The 27,782-nt window shown below is 41.1% G+C and overlaps 2 protein-coding genes across 6 annotated transcripts in view; one reads left to right on the forward strand and one right to left on the reverse strand.

Annotated features, from left to right (window-relative positions):
- The first annotated feature begins 40 nt into the window (after positions 1-40).
- On the forward strand, positions 41-21,137 carry kctd17 (potassium channel tetramerization domain containing 17). Of its 5 annotated transcripts, none has more exons than XM_080789230.1 (7): positions 41-465; positions 9,664-9,772; positions 10,131-10,222; positions 11,749-11,895; positions 12,981-13,106; positions 14,121-14,256; positions 15,753-21,137. In XM_080789230.1, the coding sequence occupies exons 1-6, from the start codon at positions 106-108 to the stop codon at positions 14,211-14,213; spliced, it is 927 nt and encodes a 308-aa protein (XP_080645356.1). In that variant the 5' UTR covers positions 41-105; the 3' UTR covers positions 14,214-14,256; positions 15,753-21,137. The 5 variants fall into 5 exon arrangements, with proteins under 5 accessions (XP_080645356.1, XP_080645358.1, XP_080645359.1 ...); XM_080789232.1 differs by having other exon boundaries at positions 11,749-11,853; XM_080789233.1 differs by having other exon boundaries at positions 11,749-11,847.
- A 2,151-nt stretch (positions 21,138-23,288) lies between these two features.
- Positions 23,289-27,782, reverse strand: part of gucy2cb (guanylate cyclase 2Cb) — a gene marked incomplete at both ends in the record, with an annotated part of 18,525 nt that continues 14,031 nt past the window's right edge. Inside the window, 9 exons of the mRNA XM_080790023.1 lie at positions 23,289-23,529; positions 23,962-24,038; positions 24,368-24,462; positions 24,586-24,684; positions 25,308-25,482; positions 25,758-25,950; positions 26,138-26,296; positions 27,124-27,215; positions 27,323-27,414. Coding sequence (XP_080646149.1) covers positions 23,289-23,529; positions 23,962-24,038; positions 24,368-24,462; positions 24,586-24,684; positions 25,308-25,482; positions 25,758-25,950; positions 26,138-26,296; positions 27,124-27,215; positions 27,323-27,414 — 1,223 coding nt within the window. The remainder of the gene's footprint in view (positions 23,530-23,961; positions 24,039-24,367; positions 24,463-24,585; positions 24,685-25,307; positions 25,483-25,757; positions 25,951-26,137; positions 26,297-27,123; positions 27,216-27,322; positions 27,415-27,782) is intronic.

Here is a 27,782-nt window from a genome sequence, read left to right on the forward strand (position 1 = left end):
GCATCCTCCTCGGTCGTTGACCGGAGAGGAAGCACATCAACGGATACATACACTCTGCCTCACCGTCCTCAACTTGAGTGTCCACTGTCCACCGCTGTTCCCCCGATGGCAACAGAAGACAAACGGATACCGCCACAGGCGTTATCGGATGCAGACGCTGCTGTGTCGACTCACCACGCCGGTTGCTACAATAACAACAACAACAACAATAACAACAACAAAGACAGCGAGGGGGGCAGTGACAGCACGACGACGGCCACCAGTAGTGCGACCCCCGCGGAGTCGAGCGGGACAGCGACGCAGTGCGTCGGCAACGGCATCCACCGCGCCGGGGCAAATAACGGCAAATGGGTCCGGTTGAATGTTGGCGGCACGGTGTTCCTCACGACGCGGCAAACCTTGCTCAAAGAACAAACTTCATTTCTTTACAGGCTTTGTCAGCAACAGGACTTGCATTCAGACACGGTAAGTCGTGGTCGCGATCGGATGTAACTTGAGCCAATTGGGTTTGGATTCTCCGTCCCTAACTTAGAGCCACAATGAAATGTGTAAAACAGTTTGTGAGATGTATTCTATAATCATCACTATAGTGATATGGTACGAATTAATTAAATCAGTCACCTGTATGGGCACGTACGTGCTGCCTGTTAATGCAAGTTTATGGGAAGAGGGAGAGTTATTTTCATCACAGAGCCATATGGATATGTGTACTACACATGCAAATATATAATTTTCTATTCTGCGTCCTCTCATGATAATTAAGTGTCAGTGGTTGTAAGAAAGAGTTGTTAAACTGACGTTCCTTTGGTGTACCTAGTTGAGCATGTTGAAAATAATATTCCCTGTGACCTTCAACAGCGAAAGCACAAATACTGCTTCGACTCTAGTCTGCATAGTCACACATAGCCGTCCTTTACACTATACACTCAGGTGATCCATGTTTAAACAAAGGATCATGACAGTGACACTGACACACAGACATGAAGAAACATACTTGGCCCTGTCCGTCTTCATTCTCTATAACTCCATCCTCATTTATTTTACATGTTGTGCTCTCTCTTTACCTCACTCCCAGATAAGTCTACCCTACCCTATAGCTGGTCTGGGCAGGGCTGGGCAAGTGGGCAATAATAAAGCCTACTACAACATCACTAGTACATATGTAGAAAAAAAGAGAAGTAGGAGCACATCTGTTTGGCCAGAGTAGAGATCTCCAGCAAGGTGCTGTTTGGTGCAACTGGGTGACACCGTGACAGTATAGATGCAAAAAAAAAGGACCAAGAAAAAGTAAAACGCCTTTAATAAAGCTAATGCATACAATAAGCAAGGATTAAAATGCGCCATTTTGACCATTGGTACGGTACAGTACAGTACAGTACGCGTAGTGCAGTACGATACAGTACAAATAGTACAGTACAGTACGTAGTATAGTACAGTACAGTACGAGTACTACAGTAGGCCTACAGTATGTACAGTTGTACCACTCAGTTCATTCGTGTGATTTGTTTTTTGCATCAATGTGACTATAATTTATTGTGGGGATGACTATTGGTGCTTTCACGAAATATAATACGATTTATAGACGGATAATCAGAAAATAAATATGATTTGTGATCAAATCAGTAATATCTATGCAATTACTACTACGTGGATGAAGGGAAATACAATAGTAGGACTGCAGCTAGAACATTCAGCCTTTAAAACCCTTGCCATATCATAACATTACAATATCCCAAATCCCAGATGATGTTTTAGATATCACGATACTCATTTAATATTAATACAGTGTATTGCCCTGACCTTTAATTATGTGCCAGTGCCATCATTCTCTGTCCTTTTCTGCTCCACACCCCCCACTGTCAGCTACTGATTCTCACTCACACAGCCCATCTTGCATTTGTCGTTCTCACAAACACAAATAAACAGAGGTAGGATCAACTGTCCCCAACTAGTTTATTTTGCTATACTGCATTGTCCAGCTATCACTATTAATCCAGTGATCCTTTTCCTTAAAGGGGAATACCACTCGTTTTCAACTTTGAACTATGTCGTTAATATACTTTAGAGTTGTGTGGAAATATTTTTTTTAAAAAAGTCCCCCCCTTCTGTATAACTTATAACTGGAGGTCTAGAACTTGGGATCATGTGATCAGTGACATAACGAAGATGTATACTTTGCAGGCATTTTAGCTGTGATACTTTAGCTAGAGATACTCAGAAATAACAATATTAAGTATTCACAGGGTGGCTATTTTGTTATTTTCCTACTCTGGGGTGGGTGAGTCTGACATGACACCAACATGTCTGTGTGAACCAAGTAAAGTGTGATGTAAGAGAAAAGTGGCTGACATGTGAATATGGACAATGAGTGAACACAGGGTGGGTGATTTGTGTGTGTCTTGATGCCCGCATGGACATTTTTGTATGGACATCTCAGCTGTTGTGGGGAATTGAACCCGTGACCCTTTTCAGTCACATGGCTTTTATCAATTCCAGTTAACAAACAAAAATATCCTCATTATTTTAAGCGTTAATTTAAGTAAATAGTATTTACTAATACTATTACTGTACCTGAGATATATAGAGCCAATGTTGAAATATTTTGTCCTGCAAATACTGGTGTTTAAATCAACCAAACACAATTAAAAAGTAAACTAATTTACATAAATAATTGTCAACTTCAAACATGAAATAAATTATAACCTCTCATTATTCCATGACAACACAATGGAAGACAGTAGCAGATAAAGCTTGTTATGTGCTTTATTTGTAGGAGAATACTGGAGCCTTAAATTATTAGGGTTTTATCGATTCTGATTCGATTACCCGCGGTCCCCAGCAATTTGAATTCTGTTACTATTTGGTACCTAATTTCAATACCCAAGTATGGCCAACCCTCTACTGCGGGTTTGCGACAGAACAGAAGCGGAATTGGACATGCAGGGCCTGCATGGTCCTGTCCTGGATGGATCGTGACTGTGTTGATGTGATAGTTGATAAGATGAGCAAGGGAGTGGACATGCTATCCAACAGGCAACACTGAAGGGAGACAATGTGCTTAATGGACTGCTGATCCTGCAGCATGAGCTTCTTGTACAAGCACATATAGCGATAGAGTGCTGCAGATAGGATTAGGGTACTGTAAAGTACAGTATATTCAGAAATCATGCAGCAGATGAGTAAGACTTTGTAAGTAGAACTGGTGTTTGTGTGATATATGCTTGGCATCGTCTGAGATTTTGGTTGTCATAATGTGGTATGGCTTAAACTTGATCTTTTCCTGTAATGAAACAGTATTTGTAAAAATAATAATAATAATAATAATTGTATCCCCAGCTCTAGTTGGATTCAGTATCCATAAAATCCATTTTTATCTTCAATGTACTGTCTTTGTTGCTTGGGTGAAGACAGACTTTGTTAGCTCCTGTGGATTTGTTTAGTACACACAGGACTTGTCGCTAAATTACCTAGAGAACAAGAAGTGTGTGACTGTGTGTGTGTGACGTGTGTTCTTACTCAAGAGACGGGACGATTTTTCTTTTATCACCACAGGAGTTCTTTTGTTATCCACTGGCGTCAGCATGGCTCTGTCAAGGAGGATATTGGTGGTCTACTCTGTTTTGAACACACATGGTATGGTCTGGCTGAGTACAACTGTTAATAGGATTACTACTTTATTTATGTCTGGTACCTCAGCCCCAGCCCACCCCCAAAAACCGTCACACACGCATGCACGCACGACGCACTCACGCACGCACACGCACACAAGAGATGTATGCCTTATTCCCTCACAGGCTGTGACATCCCTTGCCTCCTTCAATATTGCTCCTGTTGCTAACGAATATACATTTTCTTTTCTATTGCCCGTTGTATCATGAGCTACGTCAAAAGTTATTTAACAGATGTAAAAATATAGATCTGATGTGATTAAGTGATGCAGAGCGACTGAGATGGATTTTCGAACTAAAGATATTTGCATTAGCAGAATATATAGAGAAAGCTTAGGACATACGGACAAAGAAAACTTATATATGTGATGCATTTTATTTTATGATAATGCATATTTCTGTTTTTGTTTTGATCAAATACTTTGTGTAACTTCTGTGTGGGAAGTGAACGTGATATTGTTTATTTATGTTGTTGGTGTTTTCTAATCCCGTACGTAAGGGATGGGTCTTAACGACAAGACACGAAAATAAAAATTCATTCATTCAGTCATTCATTCATACAGTAGTAGTTAATACACAGCAGTCCCTAACGAATTACAGTATGTAATTGTATGTAGAAATGAATCTAGAGATCTGGCATGTAGATGGTCTCAGCTGTGGAGAATGGAGACATGACAGCCAGGGCAGTGCAAGGCCTCTCTTTAGTATTATTGTATGTGTAGAGAGGTGACAGTGTTGTTAGTGTATGTATGTTGTAAGTATGGTAGGCTTGCATGATTTTAAACAAAGAAATGATCAAAACCTTTGTTTGTAGGCCTGAGTGAGACTGAGATGTGATTTAGTATGTCATTGATCTACATTGCAGAACCATTCTTTTCATAATCAGTTGCACTGCCTTAATGCAGAGTGGTCCTCTGGACAATATGGACAATAGTCCATGACGCTCATTGACTATATTCACATAGAAGACATTTTGCTCTTATGTCATAATGTGGGGCAAACCAAACTACTATAGGCTTGTATGTATTTACATGAACCACTTGTCTTAACTACTTTGTTGACCGGTGCCCTTTACAGTCTACAGTACTAAATCGCAAATAGCAGATTTTTTCCACAGAATCTTCGCCTATTATCAATAGGGATGAAATGATTCTTGTGGTTAACTGCTCGATATGTCACCATGACAAATACGGTGTTCATATTTACTCTTCTGGATGAATAAACGGATTCCTTTTGCAATACAAATTCCTTCTATCATCCAGATTCACGAAGGTTATCCCCCCTACGACGTTCCTCCCCTATCCCTGTTTCACAACTTTGCTGTAGATTCCACCACAGGCCCAAACTTGCTTTATCTCCCTATTGGAGCTATAGTTAAGTGTCTAATATTATGAACCAGTTACCGGAGGTGTAAGGATAACTGTTAGAACAAGATTCTGTTTGTTGTATAGAGCTGAACATTATTCTAACAAAAACTATATTGATCACAGATGGAATGCAAACCTTAAGCAAACTTTAACATGAATCATGAATCATGTTTCAATATTTAGTTTAATTCCCACCCACTGTGAATTCTGTGACAAGCAGCACATGTACAATACGAGTATCACCAGTTTTGCCTACTGCTAGTTACAGTTATTCTGAATATGGGATATGTCGTTTTACAATCTGTCTGACAGACAGACAGACAGACAGACAGGAGAGGAAGAAGGCGTGCAGCAAGCAGTGTTACCCAAACTTCAGCTCAAGACCCAAAACCAGGGGCCAAAACTTACAAAAATAAATTATGAATTAACCACAAAGCCCTATATAATAGTGAGAATAGATCTACAATCTACAAGATCAGCTTGTACATGTGCAATCTTCACTATTTATAATGTATAATGTATAAATGTATAGAACCCGACCCATTGTTTGGGAACCACTGGTTCAGAATCAAGCGAAGCTGAGGGGACAGAGATGAGACGGATAATCAGAAAAGTGTGTCAGAAGGAGGGTGAGGCAGAAGGATGCTTCAGTCTTGATTGATGGAAACCTTTATGCCAGCACAGTACACAGCAGGAAGCCTACACAGGGACGACACACACACACACACACACACACACACACACACACACACACACACACACACACACACACACACACACACACACACACACACACACACACACACACACACACACACACACACACACACACACACACACACACACACACACACACACACACACACACACACACACACACAGAGCTGCAGTAGAAGACACCTCAACGTGATCAGACGACAGTCGGCATGACAACACCTAGAAAGTGGAAACAGCTTTCCGCATCTCCCAGAGGCCTTTAGTCAATGTCAGAAATCACACACATGCGAGCAGAACACGGAACGCAGAACAAGTAGAGAAACTATCTTTGTCTCTATACTTGCATAATGGGATATTTGATCATAATTTGTTACTTTTGCACAAGTTTACAAAGTTCCTTTGTAAGTGTTAGCAGTTTTTAAGGACCCACTTTTAGGCCAGTGCACCAGAGCAAACTCTTGCCTTTTTTAAACCCTACCCATTTTAACCAAATACATACATACATTTTAGGTATGCAGTCTAGCCTAACTTGGACTCAGGGGGGTGGACGCCTCTGCCTTGCATAGTCCCCAGTGAATAGGCATTTTGCCCTTCACTGGTAACCCTATTTTGGATTAGTTTTAAATATATGAAGGTATTGTGGGCTGGGCTTTTTACAAAAGAGCCCCCCTTTTAAATACTACACACATACATACATTTCAGAAGTTTTAGCAGTTTTTAAGGACCCACTTTTAGGCCAGTGCACCAGAGCAAGCTCTTGCCTTTTTTTAAACCCTACCCATTTTAACCAAATACATACATAGGGATACAGGGACTCAGGGACGGACAAAGCTGGTCATTGGAGTGGCTGCACCCTATGGTTGCACTTCCACCACTCAAAAAGTCTGAGGTGGCAATGGCACATATAATCAATCAGACAGACATACGTGAAGGGGAGAAGAACCCTGCAGTCATAAAGATGACTGTACAATTGTGTACACACATGAAATATGCAGATGCATTGGACAATTGGTGTGAAACATTGCACGAATGCACGCACACTCCCAGTAGGCCAAGGAGGGATTTTTTCAAATTGGTACACATTATGTCTGTAGTTATGCGATGAAGTTGTATCCTGTAGATTTTCCATATTACATTCCAATTGGCTATGACTGATTTCCAAAGTTTGCAGGCCCTGGGTAGAGACCTGTGCAGTGTGCTCAGAGGAGAGACGTTAGACCTAGCATCAGCAGAGCTGTCCTACAACACGAGAACATCTGTCAATACAAGTCATGTGACCATTATGCACAGCTATAATGTATTGCGACGTACCGTTAATTTGTCTACTTGGAAATTATTCTATGTGATATTTGGTCATTGTACCTGTCATGATGTAATGAGCGACATACACAAACTGCAAAGAGGAGAAATCATGTGCTGGGTTACTTGGAACTTGCCTGTTGAAAGGCATGCATTTTGTTGTAGTATTCTCCATGCCGTCTTTCATAATAACATTATTATCAAGCACCTCGTTGAGACAGTGGACAGACTGGGGATTTATGGTGCATTTATATAGTGCCCCTCCTTTCTGTGTGGACAGGTGTCAAGTCAAGGACCAGTACTGAATGGGTCGCGGACCGCTAAAGGTCTGTGGCCTGGAGGTTGGGGACCCCTGCTCTAAATGGACAGTCAAGGAGGATTATACCATGTATGTTAATAGTTTAGATAGCACAGGGAAAATGGGGAGTAGCTGGAGTGTAACGTACACAATGCCTGCTTACAGCTCAGCACACAAACACACGTATGCAAGGATGCGTGCACACACTAGAGCAGTTCATGAATGCACCAGCCACACACATGGAGACTTGCTGATTGGCTAATCTAAGCATCCAGAGAAAAGAAAGTTCTGCTCTATTGGAGAGGCTGCTGGAGGCCAGTGTCAGACTGCAGCCAATACAAGATCCAGCCATGTGACCAGAACATTCTACCATTCTATTCTATTCTAGAGACCTAGCTTAAAACCAATATTAGTTAATATTAAGTGCATAATATTAGGTGCAGTAAGTTATTTTATTTTCTTAAGTAATTGTTAAATAGCTCTATATTCTGATAACCATTGCTATAAAGTGCATGTACAGTATGGGTAACAGGCGTATCAGTTGTTTTATGGTTGTCATAAAGACATGCCTTTATAGGGCGTATTGGGTTTGTTTATGGCTATGTCTGAGTCATAGTGATATGCCTATATATCCGCCAAACTAATAGATTCATGTACTTTCACTCAAAGTGTAGATATCAACTCAAACTAAGTAGGTTGGCTATGTGGTTGGATTACTTTCTTTATTCCATTCCACTATTTTAACAGCACTTTAAAATTCCACTGTAAATATGTATGTTTTTGTCTTTGGTCTCTGTATATTTAACCTGAACAATTTAGTGTAGAGGCACAAGACAAAGAGGCTGGTTAATTTTGTCCACCAGCCGCAGTGTTTTCTGGATTGAAATGTAATTTTCCTGCCCTGAAGCACAAATTAAATTCTTTCTTGGCTACAATCTAATATTTATTACCCTGCACTTAATCCACTGAACCACTGTCACTAGATGTGACCAATGTTCTTTGAACATACACTCATCATCATATCATCCATGTATTTACTATTTAGGCATGTCACAATTATATAGTCGCAATTATTTGAGATGATCACAATAATTTTGCATAATTGGAATCATTTGTGCAGGAGGGGATTTCAGTGGGCTATACTTGTGAACGGTGCATCCGATCATTAAAAGCACCTGGTTCGATTAAAGTAGGCATCTAAAACTATCCATGTATAAAATGTGATATAAAAATATGACTTAGAATTTGAAATTAGTCAAATCAAACAAATTCTGAGACGCTACTTAGGCGGCATCACAAAAGGCCGGCGCATCCTGCGATATGAGTATTGACATACTCTACCACGTTAAAAAGTATAAAAGTATAAAGTTATTAAATATAGCCTATTTTGGCCATTCTACATTTTTTATTTTGATTAATATTGGTTTTGTGTTTGGTCTCAGTCATTTCTTTGTATATTGAAGTTATTTGACTTATGTGCATTTTTCACAAAGCCTAATAATTTGTATTTCATATGCTCCAATGTTCAATGCCAAAAACACTATTAACTCTTTGACAATTAATCATTAAAGTAAAATCCTATGATCGTGATAGCCCTATGTATATTCCCTCTCTCGTTCTACACTATCACAATAGTAAGCAGAAGTAATTACATAGCAGCAAAACAGAAACGGCACTGAGCCACATCTACAGTGTAGAATGATATTAACTGCAAAGAAGAGCTACATACATGAAAGAATAGTTAGATAAAGTGACAAATGACAATGTATTGATTGTTGCAATTATCAAGAGGCTTGCCTATCTTCATCAGACAGCTTCATACACACTTTCTGGTGCTATTTATAGGAAACCCAGGTGCACATCAGAATTGCCCACACATTACCAGTTCATGTTTTGACATGTTTTGAGTATAGTGGTAAAAGTGTATCCTTCTAATAAGAAGAAGCTGTGATGAACCATATTGGAATTTGGAATTCATAATTAAAAAATGCCACATTCAACACAAAACAGAGTACAGAGCACAACATTGTCAATGGACAATACAGCTTTACTTAATAATCCAATGAACGTACTGGTCCCCTCATCAAATCCCTAGTCAAATCTGCTTTATTTTGTTTACAAGGGTTTTCTTGATTGAAAGTTTATATTTTATTTTACTGTATGTGATTTTGTAAATAGAATTTTTCTATCATTTCACCTAAACAAAATAAAACAAGACTAGATGACGCAGCGCAGCATGTAACTTTATGGTGTTATCATGTACCATTTTGTTTTGATAAACAATTAATTCGATCTTTCCTTCCTTCCTCAACAGGATGAGACAGGGGCCTATGTGATTGACAGAGACCCCACCTACTTTGGTCCCATTCTCAACTACCTACGGCATGGAAAACTGGTCTTCAACAAGGAGTTGGCAGAGGAAGGTTTGTCTTCTTTGTCTGTGGGATGATAGATGCGAGCCTGGGTGGGTGGTGTTTCAGGTCAGTTAGTAAAATATAGTTGTGCATTATTTTTTGTTTCTTCTGTATGTAGAGATTCTAATTTCTAATTCATATTGATGTATGTACAATGTACAAACGCTACAAGGGATAATGGCTGACATCAGCAAGCAGCGTCACCAAAATAAATGTGAAATGTGAAATAATCGTGTCGCTTTTTCAGTTTTTTGTATAATTTGTTCATGTCGCTCCTGGTGTGTGATGTCGTTTATTCCTCATATCAACTAAACTGAAATGAAAATTGAAATAAACCTAATAACCCTGGTATCGTACGGTCTTCCAGGAGTGTTGGAGGAAGCAGAGTTCTACAACATCACTCCGCTGATTAAACTCATCAAGGATAGGATTATGGAGAGAGACTGTAAGGCCACACAGGTAAGACGAGACGACAATCGAACAGACACACCGTCTAAAACAATACAAAGTCTAACCCTAACTGCAATATGATCAATATGAAAGTTCCAAATCCAACACCCAAAACCAAGTTATTCAGTTGTAGCAACTACTGGTTAACTGCTAAAATGTGGAGTTATGTTCATCTCTGTCATGTGTGGTCATTTGGTCCTTGGTTTGTCACAGCCTGGACTCAAAACGCAAACATCCCACTGCCCAGTGACATGTGAGAGCAAAAGTTGAATATGTGCATGGCTGCATGCCCTATCTAGGCCTCTATCCAAAAAAGTGCGATGTTAAATTTAGGAGTCAACACCACCAACGTTATACAGTTGTTCTATACACACAATCACCCTTTCTCCCTTTTACAATGTACCGGTATGCGCAAAACCTTCAGATATTCTTTCTGTTATGAAATGATTCCACCCTTCTTCGCCTTCCTAAAGATGGCTGTGCTGCACATCATGTTTCTCTTGTTTTCTATCTGCATGTTTGCTCCCCGGTTTATATAATCCTTCTGCCCTTTCACACCATACACCCACTTCACTTGCATTATACTGTACTGTACAGTACTGTATTTGCCGTTACTACCAGTGGCTTGAGGCTACACTCAAAAGAACATGCACTGAAGTGTTTTCTTCACATGTGCTGCAGATAGCTGTTGCTGTACATTTTTTACTCTGTTGGTTTGTTACAGTAGCATCTTATTCCTTTTCAAATGAAGGCATCCATTCTCTGTTTTCATCATTCTTATCTCTCACACACACACACACACACACACACACACACACACACACACACACACACACACACACACACACACACACACACACACACACACACACACACACACACACACACACACACACACACACACACACACACACTTACTGCTAATGCCACCCTCACACTAGTATGACTCTTTTTCACACATACTGTATATATCCAAGCCCTCTGCAGGCAGATCTTTATGCCAAGTTACCAGCCCCATCCTACGCCAGCTGATTAGTTCAGTGATTCAGTGAACGAAAGGCCACTCATTAGTTCATGGTCCGTTCTACTGAAGTTTGGTCCCATCGGGACAGGCTTCAAGCACACTCTAGAGCAAGGATACATTTTCTATTCCATGTAACTAACCTGCCAATAAACATGATTTCAACGTAAACGTAAAACATATTTTTGCCAAAAGGATCATTTTAGGCATGAGAGATGTGGAGGGATGTGGCTCCCCCCCATCCCCCCCACTACACACCTGTCGACGGCACTCCTCTCGTTCTCAGGATGTTATTCTTCTTTTCTAGCGCGTGTGCTAGAAAAGAAGTACACAGTACACAGACCGTGCATAAAGTACACGCAGTCACAAAATCTGGGATGTACATGGCCCTATGTCCCTATGGAAATGAGATGGTGACAAAATGACATTACATGACACTGCCAAGTACAATTTGGCCTCAAGTCCTCTCATTGACTCACTCTGACTGCCTCTCTCGTTCTCTCTCCCTCTCCAGCAGGTACCGCCCAAGCATGTGTACCGGGTGCTGCAGTGCCAGGAGGAGGAGTTAACCCAGATGGTGTCCACCATGTCGGACGGCTGGAAGTTTGAGCAGGTCAGCGTGCGTACCTGCAGAAAGCCCCGCACCGGACTGCTCTGGACTGTGGGTTGGACTCGCTGCTGCTGCTCTGCCCCCAACCCCACCCCCCACCTTCAACCTTTGACCCCCCTGATCTGACTCTATCCCCCAACTCACCGCCCACTGTCTACAGTCCAGAAAAACCCTTGGGACTGACCGCCACCAATATCACCCCCCCCCCCCCCCCACCACCAAGGAGCCTAGAGGTCCTTTATGGCAGTAGTTCTCAAATCTGGTCCTCTGGGACGCCCGGTGCTGCTGGTTCTCAACCTAACCAGGTAGCTAAATGTGTTCCTCTGGTGTCAAAGATCGGACTAGTCCCTATTTAGCCAGCTTGTATACAAGGACACAAGGTGAATGCAATGGACTTCCTGTTAGGACAGAAAACCAGCAGTATGTATACAGTTTACAAATTAATTTAACACATTTATGGCGCACTTAATTAGATTCATGGGTGAACCCAGAATATTTCCTGTTGTTGTTAATATAATATGCTTTGCTTTTCCCCCTTAAAACTCACAGATATTTCAGAGGTCCTTAAAGTATCAAACCGTCCCGACCTCTAGCCTTTTATCTTGTTGACAGTTTCAGTGTCACGCATGCCAACAATGGACCCCCTATGCTTCCAACCCAGATTCCCCAGGACTCACATCCCAACATCCTGGGCCTTTCCTGCACATTGAGACCCTCCCAGTGATGTCCCACTGCTTTTGCATTTCAGCTCGATTGCATGAATGCTGTGCATGTATGATTTCCTTAAATTCCTCCAAAAAGCTGTTTATATGACCGTTGTGCTCCTTGAGTCCAGTGTTGTAATGACAGCATATCCTTCCTGCATGAGCAAAGGTATCCATTAGTTCTCTCTTTATGTCTATTTTCTCTTGTCTGTCATTGTCTGTCCTCGTCTCGTTCTCTCTCACACATTCAATTAGTCTCTTTACCTGTCTCTTGTGTTTTCTGGTATCTCTAGCTTTATTTCTCCACCAATCTTTCTTCCTTTCTCCTCTTTTTTGTCAATCTTTTTACATTTACTTTTGCTATCATTCTCTCTCTCTCTCTTCCGTCCGTACCTTTATCTGTCTTTCACTCTCCCATTCGATCTCCTCCAGATGGTGAACATTGGGTCTTCATACAGCTACGGGACAGAGGACCAGGCTGAGTTCCTGTGCGTTGTGTCCAAGGAGCTACACACATCCGGTTCTGGACTGGGGACTGAGCAGAGCCACAAGACCAAGGTGAGACCCTACACACGCATTCACACACATGCATGCACGCACACACGCGATTCATATGAGTGTGCTTTGATCCCACCCTCTCCACTATAACACACCTCTCAATTCACCAAGCATATTCACTTCCATCATTTCACACCTCAATCAATGACTGTGCTGTCGACATCTTGTAATGTCTACAATCATCTCCATCTGTATATTTATCAATGCATATCTATTTTTCACTGACTATACAGTATCTGTTATCTCATTTAGCCCCATTAACAATACCCTATCTGCTCTGCTCTCCAGTCCCATGTGACCATGTCAGGGATTTCTTTGTGAGAATAAAAAAAACATAAGTACCTTTTTGTATTACATCTATAAAGACCACCGTGTAGCGCAGAGACGATATGGACGTTCTCAAGTACCGCTACTGTCACGATGTGGTTCTGGAGGTGTAGGACTCGGGTGCAGAACGAACCAGGCACAGGCAGAGGAGTGAATTCAAGTGGTTTTAATTCTCAAAAACACACACTTGGAACAACTAGCACATAACTAGGACTTGGAATAACTAACTAGGGAAACACAAGGAACTGACCACATCATTCACAACGACGAACTGACAAGGAGCTGAAAACACTAGACTATAGACAAGACTAACTACACACTGACACAGGTGAACTGAAACACACAATCAACAATGGGATAGGCTAACAGGCAACAGAACACAGGTGGCTAGGGTTACACTAATACAGGGAGGTGAGACAAGGCAGGAGACAGCAAACATGGCAGACAGGAAACACTAGGAACAAAACTACAAAATAAGGTACAGAACACAAATACAAGTAATAAGTCCCAAAACATAGTCAAAGTCCAAGGGCAGAGGAGCGTACCGTGACAGCTACAGGGCTGCAGCTGTCCTGCACACAATCATCAATATACATTATGTTCATTTTTTTGTCACTGTCTTTGTGTTTGTTTGTTTTTTCCTTTGTTATTTATATATTTTCTTTCCTCATAATACAAAAATGGAAGGCGTTGGCGACGCCAGAGGAGGAATCGGCGAAGGAGGAACAGGAGGAGGTGGCAGGGAGCGATGCGACACCGAATGAGTGGCTGAGAGAATGAGAGAGCCGTGTGTCATTGTTCCCAAACAGAGAGGCATGCGTGGGTGAGGCAAACCACACTAGACTAACCGTAGTTGCTAGTGGGTAGACCCAGTGGGATGTAGTGTGTGAGTCTGAGTGATGTCATGAAGTTTTCCATGGCATAGCATTGAAACAATAATCGTTTTAGAACAAAATTCATGTATTAATCATGACTAAGTTTGAAATGTGAAAGTTCTCTAATGTTTTTGCCAGCTCCTAACCTTAAAATACTTTTGATTATTCATTAAAAAAAATCTAAATTCTCAGGCCTGCATAGGCCTAACTGCAACCGAATGAAGGTCATTTAATTTAGCTGCAGATGTCATTGTGCTTGGGTTGCAGAGCACACAGCTGCGTTCTTGTTAGCACAAGCATTAGCAGGAGGGGGAATTACCACCAGCTAAATGCAGTTAAATTCTGGCCATGGCTGCTCGTAGGATGGTCTGTTCTTACCAGTCAATTAGGCAACAATCATTGCGGTTATTTTTCTCAAACGCTCTTCTTAGTTAAATAGGGAATATGTCTTCTTGTGTACCAGGGAATCTAACAACCACTGTGGCTGGTGGTTGAAAATGTCATGTCCCTGATCATTTGCATGACCTATACCAGCGGCAGCCTGTCTGTTTCTGTTTATGCGTGTGCGCGTCTGCGTGCGTGTGTGTGCACGTGTGCATGTGCACGTGTCTGTTTGTGTGTGTGTGTGTGTGTGTGTGTGTGTGTGTGTGTGTGTGTATGTGTGTGTGTGTGTGTGTGTGTGTCTGTGTGTCTGTGTGAGTGTGTGCTCCCTGGCTGGTCCAGCAGTGAGTTGACACAGCCTGGCTCTATGATATTGATCCAAGCCTGGCTCCCTGAGGGGATCTCATTACAAATGCTCTGACATGGAATAACCCTGACCAAACTAATCCTTATGTTATACTTTAGCTGTTTGAAAATATTTACATTATACTTTGGCTTTTGGAAAATAGCTGATCTACAGTACAGTAGATCTGCTATTTTCTAAAGCTGTAATGGTCAGTATCAAAATGGCGCTCGTGTACACACACACACACACACACACACACACACACACACACACACACACACACACACACACACACACACACACACACACACACACACACACACACACACACACACACACACACACACACACACACACACACACACACGGAAATCAGCTTGACAGAAAATACACAAAAGAATATAGAAAGGCTTGTGTTTCATAGCAAAATCTTTAAAAAAAAAAAGGTCCTATGCTTGTTTGTTTTTTGTTTTTTTCCCCATAATTCTCACTCTGTCATCAAGCACAGCATGTGACAGCACATTATTTTTTTCATATCAACCTGTTCCCATTCTCTCCATCATCAACAACATCAGAGCCCAGACATGTAATGTAAAAGAAATAAAGACTAAATTGACTAGACAGCTGTATAGTGCTGCCATTTAGTATTTGAACTGCTCTTACACGCATAATGCATTTATAACATAATTAATGTTTTCTTTTCTCTTGTTTTCACAGCTTTTCCAGATCCATGGGTCCCGCATGTAGAAAGTGGAAGAATTTGAGGGGGGATGGATATTTTTTTCCCCCGAGCTTGTCATTATGATTATGTCATTATGACATAATTGACATTATGTACATGTTATGATTTTGTTTGTGTCATCAAGTCAACAGATCACCATTCGACTGGATTTGTGTATAGTGCTAGAAGTAATAAATAAGATTATGTCCTTTGGTGAAACATTTTAGTTTATCACTAAGGACCCTTTTCCACTGTTTGGGAACCGGTTCAGTTCTTTTTGGTTCTTAGTCCATGAGCCAGAGCTCCAAAATTGGAACGTTAATTATGATTTGAGTGTGCAAAACCATACCTATATAAAAAAATGTTATAGGGTCAATAAAAGTAAATTAATATATGATAACCCTTCCACAGTAGTAGCTTTTTCATATGTATCACACATTTTGTAATTTTCAGCTACGGTACAATAGGCCTATATGTAATAGGTGAATAGGTAAAAATTTAATTAATAGTTATCACCATGAAACTTCCCCAGTTGATTACTTACACAAAGACAATGATTTATTGTATTAAACATGTTCTGAAATTGTTTTAAATATGCAAATTATGCATTATATAGGAAAATATGCAAATAAAATGAGCTACTAATGTGGAAAGGTTATATTAATTTACTTATATTGACCCTATAAACAAATGTATATAGGTATGGTTTTGCACACTCAATTCATAATTAACATTACAATTTTGGAGCTCTGGCTCATGGACTAAGAACCAAAAACTGAACTGAAGAATGAACCGGTTCCCAACCAGTGGAAACGGGGCCTAAGAAATATCTGCTTAATACTGAGTTTAGTATTAAATGTATACTGCTGTATTTTGTGTGTCTTAAGTACCAGGTCTTATTACTTAACTTAAGACCTGGAGGCATGGTCAATGCTCTTTGGCCACTCAGAATAGCCAAATGGCATTGATCACGCCTCCAGGTCTTAAGTTAAGTAATAAGACCTGGTACTTAAGAAACGCAAAATACAGCCCATAGTGTTTAAATCTTTTTCTGCCAAGGGTGGTAATGAAGCTTAGTAACTCATGACCAAAGATCATGACCAAAGTGCTAAAAAAACAAAGAGGTACTGAGCCAAAATATGAAGAATAATCACAAAAATAAATAATCTATATTGGCCTCTAAGCTTGCCGTGCAGAATGTTAAGACATTAAAGGGACACAATCACGCTAATGATGTGCATTCCAGTTTGTTGATGGATATCATATTCTGTAGAAACAATATTTATTATACAATCCGTACTGACATACAATTCCCCCTTTCTGTCTGTTTTTCAGCCTTTGTCTGTGTTTTCTGAAGTCAGGATCACTATTTTGTCTTAAACACAAGGATGATGTCACAGCCACCGAGAGTAGCGGCTAAAACAGGTAGTAAGAGTTGTAGTTTTCAAAGTCCGATTTTACCCCAGTGACAACACTAGGATCAATGACCTGCTGTATGACACATGATGGATTTTCAAAGGGACTAATAAACTATATCTATCTATCTAAGTATCCATCCATCCATATATTTATTCAGCACGGCTTTGGTGGCATTTCAGAGACATGTATGCTAATGGAACACTAGCCACAGCACAGGTGTCATTATTAGCTTGGTTGCTTTTGATTATGTCGGAACCAGACATTTGAAGAAACAAAGACAGATGAAGAAATTCACATCCGTGTGAAGTGAGGGGCGCTCTTATCTTTGCTCAGACACATGGTGTAAATTCTCCATTCATTGCCAATGAAAATTTTATGTTTGTGTAAGATGAAAAACGACACTAATAGCTGAATATAGGAGGGGCTAGCTGCCCTCAAAAATGACAAAAGTGTACACATCTAGAATTCCTCAACATAGCATAATTACACAATCCAATTCTCATAGTGGAAGAGCTTAGGGAGAGATAAGGGTGATTTTCCAAATTTTGCACAGATGTAGCCCAGGGCGTGCTCTAATGATTTAGCTAGGGCGCCCGAGCCGGCAACCTTCAGGGTCGCCACAGCAGCCAAATCCATTTGGCCACCATTAACATCCTATATAAGGCAAAATAAATCTAAATTCCATTATGCTTTAACACTCGCATGACTGAGAGGTCATTTTGACCTATTTTTAGATTTCGAAGTTGATTATCTTTGCCCATGAAAGCTTTCAGAAGGTTCCCCTTCCATGACCATCATCATCCATCATCATTCCATCATCTCAGAATGTTTGAAACATTTTCTAAACATGAATTCAAGCACATGCTACTTCTGTCACATTTTACATGTCACGTGAGTGTTGTAGCATGTGATGTGTCAAACTAGGTGGTTTTCATGATTCTGAATCCATTCCAAGCATTAGTTTTGCACTAAAAATACTCCTTGGGCTAAATTCGGCATAGCCACTTGCCCAAATGTGCTCGAATGTGATAATGTCCTCATCACATTTGTGATATTCGTCTAAATTAGCGCGAAATATCCCTAGGCTCCTCCACTATCAGTGTTGATTTAACTTTGATCTTATTGGTCCTTTCAGATCCATTTACACTCCCTAGTTAAATTAATGCTAAGGATTTTTCTGTGAAGGGGGACATTAGTTTACTGCGATTGTAGGGGTTCTGTCCTAGAATCAAGTCACTGTCACAAAGCAGAGAACATTTTTAGCCAGGCAGCCAATCATACACCCAATTTGGGAATGTAAAGGTCTTTGGTCGATCGATCCCCCCTCCATGCTTAGTGTTGAAGTGTCCTTGAGATTATTCCCAAACACCCCCTAGGTGCTGGATTAATAATGCCCACTATACTCCTAATAGTTAGGAGTATAATCCATAGATAATAATCTACATACTGTATGTGCAAATGTACTTGGCAATTGCTGATTACCTCAAGAACTACTAAAGGAGACACAATTATCTCTGCCACACAAACAGCCAGGCTCACCCACATGGGTACACATTTTATTCCGAAAGACACTTAACAGCGTCTTCATTCTCATTGCACAAATGACCAGTCTCACACAAATGCACTCACGTTGTTTCATGCTGGAACATGCGTGCTCCCGGAGGCATGCGCAAATTGCGCATGCTCAGCAGCAGTGTTCTCTTTATCTCTCAAGCGTGCACTCTCTCTCTCACCCTGGCGAGACTCCAGAGTCAGCCTTAGCCCCCGGCTGACAGATAGTGTATGTGACAAAGTGAGAGAGAGGTTGGTGAGAGAGGAAAGGCTTGGATAGAAAGAGAGAGATAGATAATCCAGAAATGGATTTAGGTTGTGAGTTAGGAGGGACTGTAAAAGATAAAGAGTGAGGCACCTCTGCTTTCTTTATTATAAATTCTGTTTTGCCTTACCCTTAGGAAGACTGAAGATGTCTCCGATAATGTATAGTCTCTCTCCCACAGCGACGGCAGGTGACAGGTCTGCTTCAGTCAGTGTTTTTCTAATCATTGGAATCAGCCAGTGTGAAATATAAGGCAAACTAGCATACACTGACAGGGTCTTCCATTGTACATAATCAAACACCACTGGATTATGCTATAATGCTATGGGGAGTTCTTTAGGCCTCAGACTGCTGCTGGGTTTCTTTGCTGCCAGATAGTTCATTGCTTTCACCTGGTGTCCCAGGTCCCAGGCCCTGATTAGATGGTTATAAAGCCAGCAGTACTTTCTTTTGCCAAGTTGAGAAAAATAAAAGAAAAATAAGAAAAATAACTGTCAGCACCTCCTGTGTGCCCTCTGCTGTTTGGGAGTGTAACTGCCTGAAGAACATCCCAATCAGAGAACAATATTATAGGCGGTAGGCAAGCATATATTCTGTTTAATTTAGGCAATAGGCAATCAATAATGGGATGGGAGACAGACAATCTAGGATTAATATTGATTTCTTTCCTAATCTTACGAGAAAATTGTATGTATTTGGTGTAAAGAGTACGAGAAATTAAGATTGGAGTTAAGAGGATTGTGTTTATACTATTCAGTAGTGTCAACATTTTCCAGCTTCACATAGGGATCATTGGGTGCCTTGATTTCATGCGGTTTAAAAGAAAAACCCATTAGTGTAAATGTCATAGAGCGCTGACCACTCGCTCATCCCCTGGTTTCCCCTGGTTCACGGACGTAATTTCTCTATGGAGAATAACATGGGGTCATCTTAAAATTGTTTCATATAAACATTGTGGTCCAAAATTAAACAAGCTCTCTCTGCGTTATTGTCAGGGAGGTGTCTCTGTATCGTTTGCGACATATATGATACAGTCTGTTTCTAGGGAAAATGTAACAAATTCAGTAGCAGTAACAATAGCGTTTTCTCTCAGTCAGTTGATTCTTCATATCCATATGAGTGAAACAGCCGGGATGACATGTTTATTTTTCAAACACAGTTCTTATATAAGGCGATCTAAAATCCCCCTATGGGGATTACAATGCAAATAAAAAAGTACATGAACTCGTGGATTTGCGCCCTCTACCGATATTGACGTCAGACTTCGGTGCTCTATTACCCAGATTTTGTCCGTAAATGTGCAGTTTATTCTCATTCTAATATTCTTATAGGCTGGGAATGTGAGTTAGCATTAATGCAAACTCAAGCTGTCGTTTGTGTGTGCGTGTTGTCTGTCACGGTTTTCAGAGAGGCATTTCTGTGTACATACTGCAAACCAAACCAGGCTTAGTAAATCATCAATAGAATTGGTTACTTTGTATAGTTTTGTGTTATTTCGAAATGGGGATGTGAGAAAGATAAGGACACTACAAGGACAAAACACAGGAGCACAGGGGCCGTTCGGTGTGCAGACTACAGAGTAGCCATGGCTTATATACAGTACAGTATATGTAGTGTCTAGGCCGTTCCCCTGAGTTTGATGCACAAAGGTTTTAACTGTAGGTATTCGGTTGCTTATTTTCATGAAGATTTGAATTCAGTTGATTTTTAAATGTCACTGTAAAATAATTTGTGTCCTGTTTATCTGGCCGTGGCTTTTTTCTTTTCTTTTTATATTTTTTTATACTTGAATAGCTATTATTATTATTTAGAATATACTAGAAATACAAGCCATGTGTTCCCCAAGATCACAGAGGGAATTATTTGTTCCAAAGGGTTTTTAATGTGATTATTGATTCAGTTTTGTAATGTTCCATAATTTATGCATGAGATGAGTCCCATTTTTGTCTATATTCAATAATAACTGATATCCTCTCCTAAACTAAGTGTTTATGTACAAAACAAATGGGTTGCTGGATCCAAACTGAATTGTCCCATTTGTATATAATGTGTAGATTTCTGTTTTCATATTCCGTGTTTAAGGAATAAATAGCAGTGTTTACATTTTCTTCCAGAAATGTATCATATTATGAATTTTTATGGTACTTAAATGTTTCTAGTAAGATCGAGTCCTATGTGTTTCAACAACAATATGACAGGGACAATATTTATGATGGAATAGAGGGTATGCATACATCAAAGTACCTGGAAGTTATGCGGGAACGCCCACTGAGTGTCAAAAAACAAATTTCTGGCCTTGACAGACCATACATCCAAACAGAAAAGTCCTGTCTGATTGCATTAAATAATGTTAAACTCACCAACATTGCAGCTGTACGAAAAGCTTGAATTATCCTCTTTCTATCTGCAAATTTTTGTTTCATAAAAATCCACCATAGAAACCTTATGAGCTACTTTCTGTCAAGAAATGCCCTGCATTTGATTATTTTTAAGTGTCAGAGTTTGGAAGTGCTTGTTTTCAATAACGCAACATTTTGCTGCCTCCTGCATTATGTGACATTTCGAAACAGGTGGTACGTAAGACGGTTGAGTGATTTCCAACGCTGCTGCTCAATGTTTTGCCACTAAGTGACATTTGTTTCAGTATGTCTTGTACAACAATAACATAAGTCATTTCATAAATCCTGCAGTGTGATGGGCCGAGCAGCCAAAGCATAAGGCAACACAGGTTTTCAAACTCAAAGTTTGTTAAAAAAAAATCAACAAAACAAGTAGGGCCCTTAAGAGGTCAACATAACTCAAATGAAAATAACGTGGAACCAAACAGGAAATGAACTCAACTAACAGACACATGAGGGAGGCTTATATAGTGGTAGACCAAACCAACAAATACACACAGCTAGGGCGAACAGCAATTAGAGCCAATTGGAATCACTAAGCAATTCCCAATCACCCCCTCTCAATCAAGTCTGTTGGTATGATCCTCTGCAAAGCTGGCTCCACTCCCACTCTCCCTGTAACTACACCTAAGATTCCATGCGTGGACAAAATAAGCTGTCTTTTGCGTAATTTCCGGGTTTTTAGACAGCTGGTGGATGGAAATGAAGCTCCACCCACACGGCAGATTCGGCCAGATTCTGGGAAAAGCTTGCCCCAGCGGCATTCTGCTGCGTGGGTGGAGCTTTGGTTGACGGCAGACTGCAGGGCGAGCGCTGGCGCTTTGGCATGGGGGGCATCAGCTATAGCTATAGGTTGTCTCCATATATGGAGCTCAAGGTGAAAGCCTTCGTTATTTCACCTAGAGTTCCATATATGGAGACAACCTATAGCTCCATGTACAGTATGGAGACAACAGCGATATCCAGCGCTGACATCAGAAGTGTAGAAACCTGAGTCATATATGGATATTACCCTGGGTAAATATTAAAAATAGGAAAACTTAGCTTACTCTATTATCCACAAATGGCTCAACTGTTGAATAAAGGAGAGGATCTTACTCTTTTTGTTAAATAAACATTTGACCTTATTTACAGGTAAGTTATTTTATAGCATTTAGGAACCGGAATCGATAAGAAGAACCGGAATCGGTACCGGACTCACAAAAATGGTGCCAATACTTTTGTACATTTTATTTTCCTTTTTTATATTTTTTTTATCCCACGATTTTATAACCCATTTTTCACCCCTGTGTCAATCATCTAATGTGATCCTGGGCTCTACACACCCTCCACCAACCTGGAGAGAGCAACGGACTTAACTCATGCTTCCTTCATGCTTGAGTGTCCAAGTTGCTCCTTTACACCTGACAGGGGGGAGTTTCCCTAGTTGGACGTAGTGCGTGGAAGGAACACGTTATTCCAACCAGTTCCTTTCCCCTCCATCAGGCGCCCCGGCTGGCCAGGGGGAGGCAGTTTAGAGACCAGGATTACTGCATGTTTTTGTGAGGGTACCCTAGGGGACACGGGGAGAACATGCAAACTCCACACAGAAAGGCGCTTTCGCCAAACCCGCCTTCGGGTATGGGCACTGATGACGCGGAGGAGGAAACATGCCGCCAGCACCCACAGCACCCCGAGCGGGAATCGAACCCAGGACCTTCTAGCTGTGAGGCGACAGCACTACCAACTGTGCCAAGGGTGCCCCATGCTCAAGTACATTTTTAATTCCTGATTTTTACTTCTAACAGAGTATTTCTACAACGCAGTATTGATACTTTTACTTAAGCAAAAACATTTGAATACTTTTTTTCCACCACCGCATGTGACCCAGTTCAAAACTAGGCTCTACACTCTAGAGTCTACAGGAAAGTACTCAGTGTGTTCTCCACAGAGGCCAAATGGAGATACTCTGGTGGGTCGTCGTCCTCCGCTGGTTCCTGCTCCTTGGCCTCCACTTTGGTCTGCCTCCGAGTGACCGGTGACGCCAGGTTACTCAGGGACAGAGTCTTCCTCATCTCCATGGACTCTCCATGGGGGCGCTCCTCCAAGCATTCTAGAATCATCTGAGCCAGGTCCTGCTGCAGCCGCTGGAAGTTCTCCCTGGGTGCGTGGCGTACGTGTGTGTTTGTGCGTGTGTGTGTGTGTGTGTGTGTGTGTGTGTGTGTGTGTGTGTGTTGGGAGGATATGAATGACTTTAGTTCACAAATCACGCCATATACAGTATACGTGCACACACACACACACACACACACACACACACACACACACACACACACACACACACACACACACACACACACACAACTGACTTTGTTGGTACTTGGTGAGTTCTAGTCTAGTATAGTTTCTAGTAATTAGTGCGCCATCTACTTCATATAATAATTTACATACATTGTCAACCAATAGGTGTCGTACCCGATACCAGAGTCTACATTTCTCAATGGAAGAGTAGGGATACACCACCTCCGACCACTGCAGAAGTTATATTGTAGCTTTAAATTAGGCTTACATTGGACATAAGAGGTAACTTACGTTGTTGGTGGCGTTGGGAGGTCGTAATCTTCACCCGTTTTACCTGTCAACCAGTAAGTGGTCTCTGTGCCTTTGCCCTGTGGTGACACAAGCACAATTGCACACGATAACTTATTTCCTTGTTTTCTTTAGTATTGATTGACACATTTTATATTGATTGGCACGCATTCATTCATGTACATACATTAATCACTTGAACCACAGCTTATTTGCAGGGAAACTTTAGGAAGAATTATTTGGTGCAGACTGAAAAAACTCAGGTCCAGTTAATTCAATCTAACAATGTGTGTACAAAAGGAACCAAATGGACCCTCGATGGGCCCATTTGGCTCCATTTGTACACTCAGAGTTACACACACTGGTCTAGAGGTATAAGTGGTTAAAAATCAGGTGACTTGAGCTCTACCTTCAGAAAGACCTCTCCTCTCATCTCGTATTCAAACTTGCAGTCAGTCCTTTTTAGGATGTTAATAGTAGGCTTACTGACATGGATCCTCAGGGCTGGGGGATATAGGATGGAATAAAACAATACATTGTATTAATGTATTAAGATGCGTAATACTTTTAGGTTAAAACAATCAGTTTGTATCGTGAGACCCTTTTTATGAGTTGCGGGATCCTTACGGTGTCCTGTCGACTCCATACGAGATGTTGTGTTGATTGTGTCTCCAAACAGACAATATCTAGGCATCTTAACACCCACCACACCTGCTGCACAGGGACCTACATACACCAGAGCCACAGAATAAGATAGAGTTACGACAACTCCGTTCACTTCATGGGGCCAACCGTAAGTTTACAGAATGCATTGGAGTCTATGGGCGCACGCACACACGCATGCACGCGTGCACGGCTAAGATGACAACAACTGAGAACAACCAAAACACTCGCTCAAACATTATTTGTTGGTTTATCTTTCTCGTCTCATAAACAAAAAGCTTTCCAATGACCACAGTTGCTTGCCAGACGAATGACGACCAGGGCAGGTGAGTGTGAGATATAGGATACAATCACATAACAAGGGTGCGGAAAATATTTTTTACTGTATGGATAAAACCTCCGAAATCCATTTTGAGTTTATTAAATTCATATCTTCAAGTGCCACAATCAAATCAAAACATGTATTTATTTGTTTTACTTTTACTTTGGTATGTATATTTTGATGCCAATATTTTTGAACTTTTATTCAAGTAACATTTTAAATACAGGCCTATTACTTGTAACAGAGTATCTTTGTGGTATTGCTAAATTTACTTAAAATACTCCTTCCGTCACTGATTAAAAACCCTTTGCCGTCTATAGGACAGAGTTGTCTGCATGTATGCAGGAGTATGTCTTCTGTTCACCTGAGTGCACACCGATACGTATCCAAACAGGTATGCCAGGCAGGTGTCTGAGTTGGAAGGTGCCCATAAAGGCCAGGATGTCCAGTGCCATGCGGCAGATATCCACTGCATGTCTGTTCCCGTTCCGCTTCGGTAGCCCAGAGGCCACCATGTAGGCATCACCTATCGTTTCCACCTGAGGGATTCAAACAGAAACAGCAAGGAGAATTTAAAAGAAAACTATGGGGTTACTTGTTTGGACAGCGAGACACTGACTGGGTCAGTGGAATGATTCTGGACAGGATTGACAGGCCTGTGTAGTGAGCACAAGATGAAGACACTGAAGTGCTTATGTGAAGATGGGAGTGGTGCGTATGGGGTTGTAGCTATGGGGTTATGTGGGGTGATACAGGGGTATAACACCATTTATCTACCAACCCGTGATTCCTTTCTTTAGAGCTCCAGACTTACCTTATAGACATCATGGTGGTCCAGGATTCCGTCAAAGCCTTTGTAGATGTCATTGAGCATGTCCACCACCTCCATGGGCGTGCTGTACTGGCACAGAGTGGTAAAACCCACGATGTCACTGAGATACACCGTCACCTCGTCATATAACTCCGGCTCCACTATGCCTGTCTCCTTCAGAGATTTGACTACCGGGCTAGGGAGACAGAAAGACAGGTTATTTTGTCTGATCGAGACATTATTTGATCTGTATCTGTATTCTGTACACAACTTTTTTTGTTCCTTTTCCCCTCAAATTAGTCGTAATGCCGATTTAGTTGTTTAGTTGTTAGATAACCTCCTCAAAAAAATAGACATGCATTTTTCCTTTACTTTATACTGACCCAGGCAGTAGCATGAAGTTAAGTTCGTCAGCTCTGTCCCTCTCGGCTTTGTACAGAGCCGTTCTCTCTCCAACCAGGCGCTCCAAATTCTTAGAGTACATCTGCAGACGTCTGATTAGGTTGTCCATGTAACTCTCATTGGCCTGGTTATGAAGGGTACTGGAGAGGACAGGAGAGTAGAAATTAGACGCGAGGAGAGAACAGTATAAATACAAATGGACATTTTATATCACCTGATTGGACTGAGTTAATTTCAACTAAAAAAGTGCTCCTCTGAGCACAGGTCTTCTCCGCCAGGCCGGGTTAACCGACCTGGTGTCTGCAAAATGTGGAAGGTCTGTCTGATACATCATGTTCACATGACCCCAGAGATAAGAGTAGTAGCAAAAAAGTGTATTTTGAACATGCTAAATTGTGGAAATGGGCGTGGCCTATGTGGGGAGTTGTGCCATGAGCCAAGGAAAACAAATTTTCATGATGATGCAATTGTATGGCCTGGTTCAAAAGTTATAGGGAAAACCAGAAGCGGCTCGTTACAGCGCCATCTAGCCCCTCTCGGAACCCCCGTAAAGGTTTCTGACATTTGGATATTTACGTCTTTACTTAGGGTCCCTCTTCAGTTTGCTTTTGAGTGATTGTGATATGTTTCAAACGAAGCATATAAGAGCTATAGGAGACAACGGAAACGTCTGAGAATTTTCCTTTGGCGCAGAAGCCGTTAAGTATTTTTAATCTGTGTTTGACCGTTTTGGCAGCTCTGAAATTCTCTTTTCCTTCCTCCTTGACTTCCTTATTGACATCCCATTGCACCGCCTCCAGCACCGACAGTGGCTATAGCTACGACAGAGCAGATCAGAGGCAGGAACGTGCGGGAGGCGGTACAATGGGATGTCAATAAGGAAGCCGGAGATGTTCACAGACACACAGATTGAGAATGTTTGCAACTTTTCTAATAGTACAATTCAGATGAGTCATAAAATAAACACCTGAATATTTTTCCAAGACAATTTTCCACCTTCTTGAAGTCAGGCCTTTTGTCTGGGTCCTCATCCCAGCACTGTTTTATTAACATGAACACCTAGAAAACAGACAGAAGACATTTGCAGATAGTGCTTTTACGATATAAGACATATGGACAAGAACATTCAGACACACACATAATATGCATGGAAAATGTGAGCTCACCTCTAATTCTTTCTCTGATGCAGTCTCCAAATTGAAGTCAGGCCTGAAGTAATAGGATGAGAGGCCTGGATACTGCACCATGGACAACTTTTCTGTTACAAGACAAAGCACAGTGGATAACATATTTCAGTTAGACACTCCAGCTTAGGATGAACCATTTACCATTTATTGCAATGCTATTGCATTCTTTTTGGCGGTGTGATTGTGCTCCTGTGATACTACAGATTACCTGTGCAAGCATGACACAGAATCTGAGATCACAAACCCACGGAGCAGCGCATAATAGCTATTACATGAACATAACATTGAACCTTCAATTGCATGAGTTAAGATATACCACACATCATACAATCCATAGAAACACAGTACAATCCACATAATCACCCATTGACATACTGTATGAAAAAACTACACGACTGCTTAAATGAACCACCTGAGATGCACGGTACCTATGAGGGCG

Source organism: Protomyctophum bolini (assembly GCF_963924005.1).
Source record: "Protomyctophum bolini genome assembly, chromosome: 18".
In the NCBI taxonomy this organism is placed as follows: domain Eukaryota; kingdom Metazoa; phylum Chordata; class Actinopteri; order Myctophiformes; family Myctophidae; genus Protomyctophum; species Protomyctophum bolini.

Excerpts from the sequence above, each read along its gene's own strand:
- kctd17 (XM_080789230.1), top strand. The coding sequence starts at position 106 with ATGGCAACAGAAGACAAACGGATACCGCCACAGGCGTTATCGGATGCA. Across the intron at positions 10,223-11,748 it reads GAGACTGTAAGGCCACACAG|CAGGTACCGCCCAAGCATGT; the intron begins GTAAGACGAGAC and ends CTCCCTCTCCAG. Across the intron at positions 13,107-14,120 it reads AGCAGAGCCACAAGACCAAG|GCGTTGGCGACGCCAGAGGA; the intron begins GTGAGACCCTAC and ends CAAAAATGGAAG.